The following is a 13,433-nucleotide window of genomic DNA, read 5'->3' on the forward strand; positions in this document are numbered from 1 at the left end:
GGCTTCTTACCCTACGGTGGTATTCTGGCGAACTGTAGAGTTCTCCTTCGGCACCCTCCGTGACTCCTTCTGGCAGCCCTACAACAGTGTAGACAGTGTAGTTCTCTCCGTCTATCTCTGCCTCCGCAACCTCCGTGACACCTCCTGGGTTCCCTTAGGGCAACCCCTCGGCCGGTCGTCCCTCGGCAAGCTGCCTTAGCCTACGCCTTCGTTCTATCTGCTATCTGAGATTCAACGTGGTTTGTGCCACTTCCCATTCGTCACTCTGTATCTTTTTATTTTTGTCCTTATTTAGTCTATTGGGCATAAGTCACTTCCATACACAGCAAACACACGCCATGTACACAAAAAAACTTTTATTATTTTTATTTTTATTTTGCCTTTCGGCCACAATTTATATCAGCAGTGTGTTGGGATTATTACAAGGTTCAATTTCCTCTTGGCCTAGCGCCATCTCGTTCTGTTTCCCGTCAGCTGTTCTCTTCGTAGAGTTGCAGGATTTGTTGTCGTCGCTCTTCCTGGGCAATCTCCTCCAGGCGGGCCTTTTGTGCTAGCGATGCCTGTGCAAGCAACCGGGGGAGGTGGTTCATCAACCGGTTTACTGCCGGGCTAACCTCCAGCGCTGTCCACACGGCACTTGGTTTGATTTCTGCCTCCGCCGCTTCTCGTCGGACGTAGGTCTGAATGGCTACCTGGAGCAAAATTGAAAATTCTCGCGTTGCCGTGTCTTCTCCTGTGTAAAGTTTTGTTCGGGCGTCGTCGGTCTCTGGGTTTATTTCACCAATGGGTAGGCCCATTGTGTCTGTGCGCCATCCGTGTCTTCCGTTCCCGAGTATGTCTAGGCAGCGGCGCCAAATGTTTGCCCTCTCGGGTAAACGGTTAAATGCAGAAAGTAAATGCACAGAACATAATGGAAATACATTAAATAACCAGTCTCTATATTAATTCAACAGTCCATGTACATCAAGTGCTTATAACATTATATCTGACACGACTATCATGATCCTACTTCGAAGAAAAGGTACACAATATATAATACCCGAAGGGGTGCGACACAACCGTCGCGACTCCAACTACCTACCTGTCGGCTAACTAACTGACCGCCGTAACTCATTATTACCGACGACAACATAAACATAATATAACAACATAACATAATGATTATTCCCGACAACAATGACTATCATATCCATGGCTCTTCATGGAACACTGTGATACATAGGATACTCTTCATAGAACACTTTGATCTTTCTTTCAATACCACTATCATTTGAAGTTGACTATCACTCTTATGGTTGCTTCCCTGTACAATCTTTGTTTGGTACTGTATCACAAGGTTTTTACACATATTAAGACTGCTTTTTTTTTGAGTTTATAGGACCTTGAAGTGTGTCAAAAATATGGATAAGGCTTAAGGTATCCTTAGAGTATTGAATTGGCCCTAAGGTTTTAACATGGTTCTAACCCTTGTTCATTATTATCTATAGATCACTGCCCCTACACACTTGATAGAGTGCTGAAGGCAGTCATTTAATACTCTTGCAAACATAATCCACTGTCCTTAATAATGATAAACATGTTTCATGCATTGTTATAAATTTGATACCATTAGAGATTGAGAATGGAATATGCAAGGGTTTATGATTTATATTAGACCTTCCATTTTCTTTCTAGCATAGCAACTCGGTAATTATTCCTTGATGCCATGGTTTTGAAAATCTTTTTGTCACTGCTATAGATGGATACCTTACAATAAAAAGTCTAAAACAATTAAAAAAAAAGAACACCCAAATTCTCTGGCTGGATGCATGTGCAGGTGAAATACAGCTCAGGTTTGCCTGGGTTTGTCCAGGCTGAACCCACAGGCTGTGGGCAAGACCTTGGCTGAACCCACAGAGGACTGGACCAGGACTCTGAACCCGGTTTGAACCGGACCGGACCCAGGGTTGCCTAGGGACGAACTGGTAACAGTGGTATTTTATTAATTTGCCAAGTTTTGTAGAGTCACTGAATTCGAGTCAAAATTGTGTGTGCTGATTTTTGCTGAGTTGTGAGTTTTCGAACTATGAATAGAACAGATAAAATTATAGAGCAGCATGTAATACTCTGGACTTTGGAGGCTTACAACATTAACCTCCTTTTCGAAGGTGCTAGGAGGAAAATTGTAATATCATTCAAGAGCAGGCTGAATTGGCTCCGCTCTCAAAAAGGCAGGCCAAAAATGCTGAAAATTCTACTGTGACTGTTTTGAACATCCAGCACAGTTGATTTTATATTGTTTCAATTCCTGCTCCAGTTTAGTCTATCGAACTACAAACAAGGATAGGTGTTCAAGAGAAAGCTGAATTGGCTTCACCCTCAAAAAGGCAGGTCAGAATTGTTGAAAGTTCTGCTGCCATTGTTCACAAGATTGCTTGGCACAGGTTTATGTACAAACCTCAAGCTTTGATAATTTTTCTCTCCCTGCCCTTTGATTCCATCACAGGAAGAAGGAATAATCATAAGTTTTTAAAGCAATTCTTTCTATTCTCTGTATTCATATTTGCTGGTGTATCATGTATTATGCCAGATATGTTAGCAATTATGCCAGATATGTTGGTAATTATGCTAGACATGTTTCTGTATACAGTGAGGAGGTCTATCTCTATAGTTTAAGTGATCCTCTATCTTCCAGTTGTATGTTATGAACTCCTGTTCAGGAGTGCCTAATTTCTGTTACAAGGATTTTTCCTCAATGTAATCCGCTCTTGTATTAGTACATAATATTTAACTCTTTACTTTTTTTTGAAACAAAAGAAAGGAAGCCATGGAGGGCAGTGAACCTTGGAAAGTACTAATTAGAAGAAATTTACAAGATGCAGTTCCTAATCTGCAAAACAATGGAAAAATTTCCACTTACATGATATGCTCTTTGGCATATTCAGTATTATACCTTCAGGATCTACTGTATTCTGTAGTATCTGGAAGGCCTGGGAGTATGACAGGCAATTAATTCATGGCTGTGAAGCTGCAAACACAGAAGAAAATGAAATTTTTGGTTTCAGATCATTATGGTGGAATTTGAGTCATAACAACAAACCTTTGGCATTACTTCAGGGGTGGTCTGCCAAGAAATGGAATAGTAATGGTATTTCTTCTTTCAGTAACATTTTTACAAAACGCAATGTTGAAACATGAAATCAATTGAAATCAGAATTCAATTTGTTGGATACCAGTAAAAGAACATTTTTTGTCATTGTTAAAAGATTGGAGGTGTTGAAATCTCTGATAAATATCAAGCTTAATTCAGATTGCTATGAGAATTTTAAATGGAGTGGTGGTACCCACCTCTTGAAAATCAAATCGATTAGTCTCTATAAACTATTACCTCAAATCCCTAATGTTTTTGGTCATGTTGACAGGGCCTGGAATGTGAGTCTTGACAAGATAGAATGATCCTCAGTTTTTACTATCTGTTGGTCGAATAAGATTAAACTAAAAAAGTGATGTTTTAGGTGGTTGCTTCTCCTTAAAAATCTTGTAACTGGTGCTACATCTGTTGTCTGTCCACTGTGTGATAATACATCGATCACATTTTCTTCTAGTGTCAAATTGCTTCTTCTATATGGTCTTTGTTTATGAGTAACATTGTGGGATGGGATGTTAGGAACAACATTTCTTGGTTTGAAATTCTTTGTGGATTTGTGAAAGCTCTAAACAATAATCTTAAATTCTTTTGGTTATCCCTTTCTACTGAAATTTTATGGTTTTTCTGGAAAAGAAGGAATGAGCATGTATGCCAAGGCAAGACAAAGATCCTTACTGAGTCTAAAGCAAGACTCTCATACTTAATGATTGTTGAACAGGTTACCATTACACTGAAGATGCCAGCTGACAGGTTTGTGAAGATTCTTGATGAAGGTGCTTCACTATTATTCAAAGAAGACATCCAAGATGCAGACTTTTGGCCTCAAGACTTGAGGAAAGATGACTCCAAATTTCAGAATGAGTAGATAGACTTCCAAAAACATACTGTAAGCAGCATCAATATGAGCTCCGAAGAGATGAAACTGTAAGAGATCTGGAGGTTACACACGAGAACTTTGACTGCAGCATTTGGGAAAGCATTCCCCCCATTGGTGCTGTACAGTGTATTGAGGATCAGGAACAGGAAGAACAGAATGCTGAGAACCAGAATTTGGCCGAACAGAACAGAAATGAATGATATAAATCAATGTAATAGATGTTATAGCTACTCTAGTACTTATGTATCTATGAACTGGTGCAATCTATTTTTGTTTTGTAGCCAGTGTATAGCCTGTTTGGGGTATTTAATGTGACTACCCTGGTTACATATTCTGTAACTAGACTATTTCTTTTTACTTTTTAGTAATCGAATTTGAATTTAACAATAAAATAAAATAAACTAAAGCGGCATACATTTCCTATTTGCATAATAAAGCTCTTTCTCTTTGGATGCTTGAATCTCTATTAAATGCAATTCATAAAATTCTTTTGAAAATAACATAAATTTCAGCCTCTCAAAGACATCCATCAAATTGAATTTCATTCATAGGTAATATATAGCCTACTCTTAAATACAGGTGTGATATAGTGATTGGATGCTCTTAACAAAGTGACTGGAGAATGTAGTTCTCTAAAGTAATTTACTAAGCTGTATCTTACTTATGAGGAACATTTTCTTTTTGCTGTTGACTTCCTGTGGGTAGAAGCAGGAACACATTTTCATTATCTTGTTCCCTGCCTTTATGTACATAAGCATCTTTGAATGGAAAAGCAGCACTTAAGTTTCTAGTCTGTTGAATTCAGTCTGAAGAGTATGCACTATTAAAAGTACTTGCTTGTTGTTTATTCACCATATTTTTTTGGGTTGTAACATGACACAATTTTCACCATGCAGGATGTTAGACATACTGGAGAAATTTCTTATTCGTAAAGGATATTGCTTTTCTCGGCTTGATGGTTCAATTCCCATGAGTGCTCGACAGTCTCTTGTTGACAATTTTAACAACAGTCCAAGCAAGCAGGTGACCCTTTAAGTTATTTTCTTGTCTTAAGTATGGTCCATATATAAGGGACTTAAGATGCTTAATTGGTCATATTTTCCTATTCACAGGTTTTCCTTATATCCACTCGAGCTGGTGGGCTAGGACTAAATCTTGTTAGTGCAAATCGAGTGGTCATATTTGATCCAAACTGGAACCCTTCACAAGACTTGCAAGCCCAAGATCGGTCTTTCCGTTATGGGCAGAAAAAACATGTTACAGTATTTCGTTTGCTAGCTGCAGGTTCCCTAGAAGAGCTCATATATACACGTCAGATATATAAACAACAACTTTTCAATATTGCTGTTTCGGGCAGTCTTGAAAAGCGCTACTTTGAGGGTGTCCAGGTATGTCTAGCTTGAGCAGTGGGGTTAATGGTGTCCTGTACTAATTGCTAGAGATGATTCAAGATTCCTTGCATCGATTTTAATATGTATACTGCATCACTTGCATGTAGAATGTTTTTCTTTTTAATTTCAAATGAATGCATTCATTTGAATAATTTACAATCTGGTGTTTCAGGACTCAAAAGAGTACAAGGGGGAACTTTTTGGCATCAGTAATCTTTTCCGTGACCTGTCTGACAAGCACTTCACTAGTGACATTGTTGAACAGCATGAGAAAAGATTGCAAGGCTTTGAGCATCATAATCATGTGGCAAAGGGCCAACTAGCAGTCAGGGCCGTGGATCAAAAGATGGGCATAATTGCGAATATCAATAGCATTGTATCTGTGGAAAATAAAGAAACAGATCCTCCAGTCTGTGGACAAAAAGATGGTAAAGAAAATGAGAAGATTCTAGGGAAGGGTAGTCAATGCAAAAATTTGCCAAAGCTAGCAGACGTGCTAACTGATGCTGGTTAGTAAATCATCAACAGCTCTTATCCCAGTTCTTGCAAGGATAATTGAATGCCTTATATTGGTTTCCATTTTACATAAGGACATTAGTCATTAATAATTTTTTAATTTTTTTTTAATTCTGGGATTTTGGAAATAGATGGAAGAGAACTATAATGACATTGAAATTATGTGCCTTAGATCTGACTGGTATTAGCTATGTAGTGCCTAATGTGTTATTTTAAAGTTAATGTGCATGCCAGTTTTTTGCTTGAACTGTCAAAACTCAAAAAGCACTCAGAATGCTTTCTGTGGAATTTATGTTGATGCTGTTCTTTTGTAGGACACAGGTTTAAGCCATATGAGAGGATGGTCCATGAGCTTATACACTCTCTTCACTCTAGCAAAATGAAAGGTCTGTTTGTCAAACTATATATTGCTAAAGCATATGACAAAATCAACTAGAATTTTCTAAACAGGGTGCTTTAAAAGTTAGGTTTTAGGCTACAGTGAAGGAGCAAGGTTAGGAGTTGTTACTTGTCCCATAAGTCCTTTGTATTAGTGAATGAATCTATGGAGGATTTCTGTCACTCCTCTATAAGTCTCCACTAGGGAGATCCTTTATCTCCCTATCTTTTTATCCTGATGGCTAAAATCCTTCTAGAGTGAAGAGAGTGTAGGAGCAAGTAATGTTCTCATAAATGACCATCCTCTCAATACATATGCTGAGGCCAAACATAACCTTCTTATTTGTTTTGAATGAAATGAATGAAAAAAATTTAAGGTTTAAATAGTAGGTAGTAGCATGAATAAATTCATGGAGTTGTCATTTCCATCTCCGATCAATAATGCAACATATGGGTTCAATTTGTTTCTAATCAACCCATACAAATGCTGAATTGCCACTGTGACACTATATCCATAGCTTCATGATTTTACAAAATTAGCAAATTGTAACATTATAAAAAAAAAGTTGATTGAAATCACCTTGGCAATCTCCAACATGCCCTTGGCAAATGTATTATAAAAAATGGTCTTCATGACCCTCTTGAATTTGGCCTTAATGTAGTAAGGACTGTCCAACCACCTTTCTCTCACAGACAGACGCTTAAGGTTGGGCAATGTGGCTGCAATGCTTTGCAAGATGATGAATTTATTGCAAATTGTGTCTCTTGACCGTATGAGCTTTTTGTTGTTAGTGGTTTTTTTCATTAAATTCAGGACCCATTTGTAGTTGTATTTTGTGACATTCCTTGCATTTTCACCACATTTTCAACCTAGTTACTTTCTTTATTTTCTAAAGGAGAAGGTGAAGGCAGCGGATGGCACAAGGGATCCATATTAGCATAGGGTGCCTCACCTCTAGAAGTCTACCAATTGCCACATATTAAGATGCACTGTCCATCACCATCTAGACAACCTTTATCATTGCCACCTCCATCACCACCTCATTCATCAAGTGGCATAAGGTATTGGCATTTTTTATTTTACTAGAGACATCAATTGACTTCAAAAATAATAATTGTCCTCTTGAAACCCCTATAAGGTTAATGGGTGTCCTGTTTCCACCATATTTCCAGTCATCAAATAAAATTCTACAACACTTGATTTTCCCAAATTATTTTTTGTTCCCCTACTAGCTACTTTGAGGGCCACTCAACTCATAATCGTGCAGGGCCTTGAATGCCTTCCTATGGTCAATGTAGTGACCAATTGCTCCCAATAAAGAATTGTAGCAACATTAAATGAAATGTTGTTTAACTACCAAAAATTGACACATGCCAACTTGGCCCCATACTGCAATTCCATATCCCATACAGTATTTTTCAATTAACGCTATGCACCAGGAGTGTTATGAGGAGCAAAAGAATTGGAACAACAGCTGCTCACAATGCCTGATCTTCATATTCATGTCCAATGGAAAAAGAAGAGCACTCTATATCTCTCTCTAACTATGTTTAACTCATACAAGGGTTGCCATTGCCTCTATTCTCTTCTTTTTGCCTGCTTTCTTCTGCTCATATGTTGCAAGGATAGCTTTCATCTCATTCTCCACCTCTTGAATTGCTTGTGTACATGCCACAACATCCCAGCAAGGGATTCATGAAATTTGATACTTGAGGTGATTTATTCCTTCTTTCATATCTCTATTGAAAAAATTGTAGGCAACCATTCCTTGCTCTCTACCTATTGTCCCATGCTTCCAAGTAGAATCCCTAGGCTTGCTGGCAGTTCTCCCTGTGGCTGCCATTTTCTTTTTAGGAAATTGTAAATAGACCTTAGCAAAAGGGAAATAACACAAAAATCAAATAAAACCATAACAGCCTAGAATTAATTATAAATTTAAAACTTATAGTTTTAACTATTTGTTGTGTTCCTAAACAACTTTTGGTTACATGCATATCACGTTCTTTACATATGTCTGGCAGCCATTTCCTAACTATTCAGAGCTCATGTATATTGACAATGAAAGTAGATTTTTCTTGTTACGATTGCGACCTCAAGCACATTTATACATGCATTAGGACAATCTTCACTCTAGTCCATGATTTATGTTCTGATCTACAAGTAAAACAAATAATGTGGAAGTCTGGTATGAAAGTCAAAAAACATATATTTGATGTAAAAAGGCAACTAAATTATGTTTGTTGAGAGATTCTAATGCCACAGCCTGCAGTGGCAACTTGTGGCTTCTTTTACTTCTATGATTTCTTTCCTTTCACCCACAATGATTCCCCAAAGTTGCTACCACATAATAGTTCTAGATAAGTTGCTTCCCAGACCCAAAAAATAATGCAAAAAATAACCCTTTTTTCATGCCATGAGAAGCCTTCCCCTTTTTAGGTGGTGATTTTGAAACCATGTTGTTGGTTTTGTAATCGTAATGACAGTTTTGCTTGTTTCTTGGCAGTCTCAAAAATGCCCCAGTCATTTTGAAACTGCTCGTGTCTTGGGGGTCTCCAGAGTGCCCTAGCAGTTTTGAAACCACTTGTCTGCTAAAGCCAGTGGTTTCACTTGATTTTCAAATTAAGAAGTTTAAGTGTCATTCTTCTCAAATTTTCTTGCTTCTTTGGGCTTGATGCTTCGTTTTCTTTCTTGTTTGGTGCATTTTCTTTGTTTGTGTCCCCTCTATATTGAAGCTTTTGCAACCAAATGATGAGAGATCGAGCTATTGTTTAGTGATCCATTCATCATATTTCAATAAGAGCAGCCAAGTACTTTTCTCTTCACACACCACATAATCTCACCACATCTTTTTTATCATATTTATGATTGCAACCTGCTCTTTGGATTTGTTTCATCCTTCAATCCCATTGCAACATGTTCTCTATAATCATCTTACTCTAGCAATCGGTTACAACCATTTTGCAGCCCAGTCTATGCATCTCCTTTCAATCCATTAATCAATCTCAACCAATCTACTTTAGTTTCTCATTCTAGTTTGCAGCCTGTTCTCTATATTTTATGTTATTTCTTTGATCATTGTCATTTGTTCCTCATCTTATCTTCAAGAGTCCTCGTCTGTACTCCCCTTGTTCTGGTAATTTCACTATGATTAGCTTCTCACAGCAACTTCAAATTAGATGGACAAGTCATCAGAATTTGTATTAGCAATTTCGATTTTCCTTCAACTTGCTCTTGGTCTTCAATGCTTAGTTGCAGATCGGCCAGGAATTTAGTTAGAAATAGTTTGGTTTAATTTCTTAGATTAGTATATTAGAATGTTAGTAGTTAGATTATTCCATTTATTAGATTAGTATCATTTTATTTCTGTACTTCTTGTTATTTTGTCAACAGACTCTACACTTCTGTTGTACCACACACACAATCAAAACCAATTTAAAGGGACTCTGCACATCTTCTCTTGAAAAAAACATATTGTTTCAGCCTCTTTAATCATTGCACAATGTTTAAGACTAAATAACACTTGGGCTTCTCTGCACAAGTTCCCCATTAAATATCATTTTAGACTTTTTGATGTCACACACAAACTTTCCAAACACTGCTCCATCATATTGGGCAGCCACTCTCTAATTGTAATGTGTTGCTAAACTTAAAAAAATTATTGAACTAAATGTTTGCAACTCTCTAAGGTTTGCTTCTCACCGTCCAAAACACATTTACAGCCTCTTTAGCATCTTTATTGACTTTCAAAGGTCTCCAAACCATTTGCTACTCACTTTCCCATCTTAGTGGCAGCCTAAAATACATCTAAGATCATTTCGTTACCTTTGTGAGAGCTTTCTAAGGTTTCCTTATTTTTTGGTTGCTTTTGGACAGCGTTCAAGCATACTACGTGTTCATTCACACATTGTAGTTCATTGTGCAAAATGTTGGGAGCCTTCTAAGGCTCTTGAATCTCTGTCTTGACATTATTTCTAGCCTTTTAAGGTCTTCTTGTTCACTGTCCTTACACTTGTGGTAGTCTATAATCATTTAGAGATCATTGATAGATAACATTAAACAAATTAAAAAACATCATTTGGACACCACAAACAAATTATTTCCTGCAACAATTTAAATATTTACAAACCTACAACTTTGCCAAAACTTGCCAAATGATCAAACATTACTGATTAAGCTGGTTTCCTGCTAGCCTGTGAATCACGGGATTCCTAAAGCTGGCAAATGTTTGGTGGAACAACCTCTTCAAGAACCAATATTATTGAGAACAAAGGAATGATGACAAGTAGAGAACAGTGGTTGGATTGGTTGATAGATCTCCTAGATCCACTTTCCTTAGCAAAGAAGATGAAGAGATTGCTGCTAGTTTGGATAGATTATGACTCTCTCAACAGAGTTGTGGGAAAAAAATCCTTTGTCGCATTTTATGGTACTGATGAACTCATTAGTAGAACAGATTGCAAAGTGGTTCGCCAAATATCAGAATTCACCAAAAGACTTGAACGCAGCTTTGTCATTCGTGAAGTATGTAGAATTTTCCTTACCAAACTATTTGAAGTTGATACAGACAAAAGGGAGACAAGTGTAGAACAAAAAGCCAAAAAGGAAGCCCAGGCCAGTCCTAGCTGAAGCAAATAGGAAAGAGAAAATATCCTTATTGATGAAGATCATTTAGATCTAGAGCCACAGCCAACGCCAACATATAAATCCTTTTCAAAGACACCAAAAGCGATAAGTTCAAAGGAAGGTTCACACAAGAAAGGACATCACGCATTCCCTTGGAGGACCACACCTTCAGTTATAAGATAAATGAAGATACCAAAACTGAATTGTGAAGAGAAAAATTCTTGCTTTTGCAATGAACCTTTGGAGTTAAGCTACAAATGTCAAGGCAAAAACGAAGTGCTGCCAGAAGAAAAAGAAGTGAGGATGGAAATAAAGGCTCAACAAGTCGCAAGAGAGCAAAAGGAATCCACATTGGATGCTGTAGGTAAAGATTCCTTAGTTTAATATTTCAGTATTATCTAATGAGCTCTCACTTCAAGAAAGTGTTTATAATTTTATTGTAATGAAGTTAATAAAAATTCAGCACTACAAGAATTTAGGGTCACCTTGTTAAATTCATGCCCTAGATCAGTAATCAGATTTGTAACATTTAATCATGCCCTAGTTTATTAATCAGATTTGTAATTTAGTAAACTATAATCAAGTAAATTCAAGAATGAAACAAGGAACCAAGAGACAAACACAAATACCCTGGGAAAACCTCTAAGGAGGAAAAACCCAGCATTAAAGACCCACAGGTCAGATTATTTATTCACTCTTATTGCACAAATACAATACTTAGCTTGCTTTTCTGAGTCTGATCTTTATATATCAGATTTGCCCTTTTTGCATGCTTCAAGACTGCACCAAAATGCCCTATATCCTCTTGAATAAGTTCGCCCAATCCTTGGACAAATTCGCACAACCTTCTTTGGTGATTTCGCACCTCTTGTTTGCAGAGCTAATTCGCTGATTTCATGGATAACTGAATTGTATTTGCATTTGCAATTTAACCTTTATTTATATGAGTCCTTAGCCTTTATTAAATCCAAGTCGGCCTCCCTCTTTTGGCGCCAATTTATTTATTGTGGCGTGGAGGTATAGGGCTGGGCTCAACTTGGGGGCACGTTACCCCTTTAGGATAGGACCCAGTCCTATATGGGTTCAGATGTTGCCTTAAGGCAATCCGAACCCATTTTTACCTAGTTACAAACAACACTCCCTCTTAACTAGGGAAGAAGAGAATACATAATCTGAACCTTTAGAGTTCCCTTTAGCACACAAGCATAGAATTACATCTTCCACCTAGCACACAAGCATAGGATGGTTCTAGCACACAAGCGTAGAAAGTGTAATACACAAGTGGGTCTTTACATAATTACAATTTTCCATCTAGCACACAAGCATAGATTGGACACAATTCATTCTTGCACACAAGCAAATAATGATCAAAGTGCTGCAAATAGAGTCACTGAGATTGGAGGTCCCTCTCAATCAGAGTTCCGTTTTCCACAATACCAAGTCTGTCTCTGAAGTATTCGAACTTCACTCTGGATAAGGGTTTGGTAAGGATGTCCACAACCTGTTCATCCGTGCTAATGTACTTTAGTTGAATGGCGCCTCTTTGCACCATATCCCGAATGAAGTGATAATGTGTTTCCACATGTTTGGACCGGTCATGGAACATAGGATTTACTGACATCTTTATACATCTTTGATTATCACAATGAATGGTGGTAGGACCACTAGCTTGACCAAATAATCCAACGAGGAGTTGTGAAACCACACTGCTTTTTTGGATGCAACAGATGCTGCAATGTACTCAGCTTCTGCAGTGTTCAATGCTACAGAAGATTGCTTTCTACATGCCCAAGAGATCACTGGAGAGCCCAAGTTGAAGCAGATACCCGAAGTACTTTTCCTGATACATTCATTGTGCAATCTGTAATCTGAACTCAGCCAACACTCCTTAGAGAGGATCACAACAAGTAGGCAGTAACCATAAGTAATAAGTAACCAAATCACATAATGGTAACTCATCATGGACTCTTTTCATGATATCTATCACGCATATACACCATTCATTGCCTGCTAAGAATGATGAAGAGCTTCCATTTCAATCTTCTCTTAGAGAAGATTGCAGCACCAACTTTATTTGCACACGAGTATTCTCCTTAATCTTCTCCCAGAGAAGAATGCATTACCTTTACCTCAATCTTCTCCCAAAGAAAAATGTAACATCAGAAAATCATAATCTTTCATCTTGCTCACAAGCATAGAATGAAGTTACATAAGCCATAGTCCTCCATTTTGCACACAAGCAAAGAATGAATAAACATAATCTTCTATCTAGTACACTTTCCATCCAGCACACAAGCATAGGATGAAAATCCATCTTTTCTACCATCTTACATTGCCCGCAGAGGATGGTAAGAATTACTCTTCTCCCTGAGAAGATTACACTACCACCTTACATTAGCCGCAGAGGGTAGTTGATGAAACACAATGCATCATTGAGGTTGAGACTCCTTCTCAATCAAGGCGGTGTTCTTCACAGCTCCAAGTCTATTTTCTGAAGTACTCAAGCTTCAAAAGACTTGG

At 37.7% G+C, this 13,433-nt stretch overlaps 1 protein-coding gene across 2 annotated transcripts in view; it reads left to right on the forward strand.

Annotated features, from left to right (window-relative positions):
- The window catches only part of LOC131035217 (switch 2), a 127,183-nt gene that overhangs the window by 87,732 nt on the left and 26,018 nt on the right, over positions 1–13,433 (forward strand). Inside the window, exons 5-8 of one of the 2 annotated variants that reach the window (XM_057966874.2) lie at positions 4,901–5,027; positions 5,117–5,392; positions 5,568–5,904; positions 6,226–6,297. In XM_057966874.2, coding sequence (XP_057822857.2) covers positions 4,901–5,027; positions 5,117–5,392; positions 5,568–5,904; positions 6,226–6,297 — 812 coding nt within the window. The remainder of the gene's footprint in view (positions 1–4,900; positions 5,028–5,116; positions 5,393–5,567; positions 5,905–6,225; positions 6,298–13,433) is intronic. The other variant, XM_057966875.2, reaches the window with a different exon arrangement.

This window comes from Cryptomeria japonica, chromosome 5 (genome assembly GCF_030272615.1).
Source record: "Cryptomeria japonica chromosome 5, Sugi_1.0, whole genome shotgun sequence".
Taxonomy (NCBI): domain Eukaryota; kingdom Viridiplantae; phylum Streptophyta; class Pinopsida; order Cupressales; family Cupressaceae; genus Cryptomeria; species Cryptomeria japonica.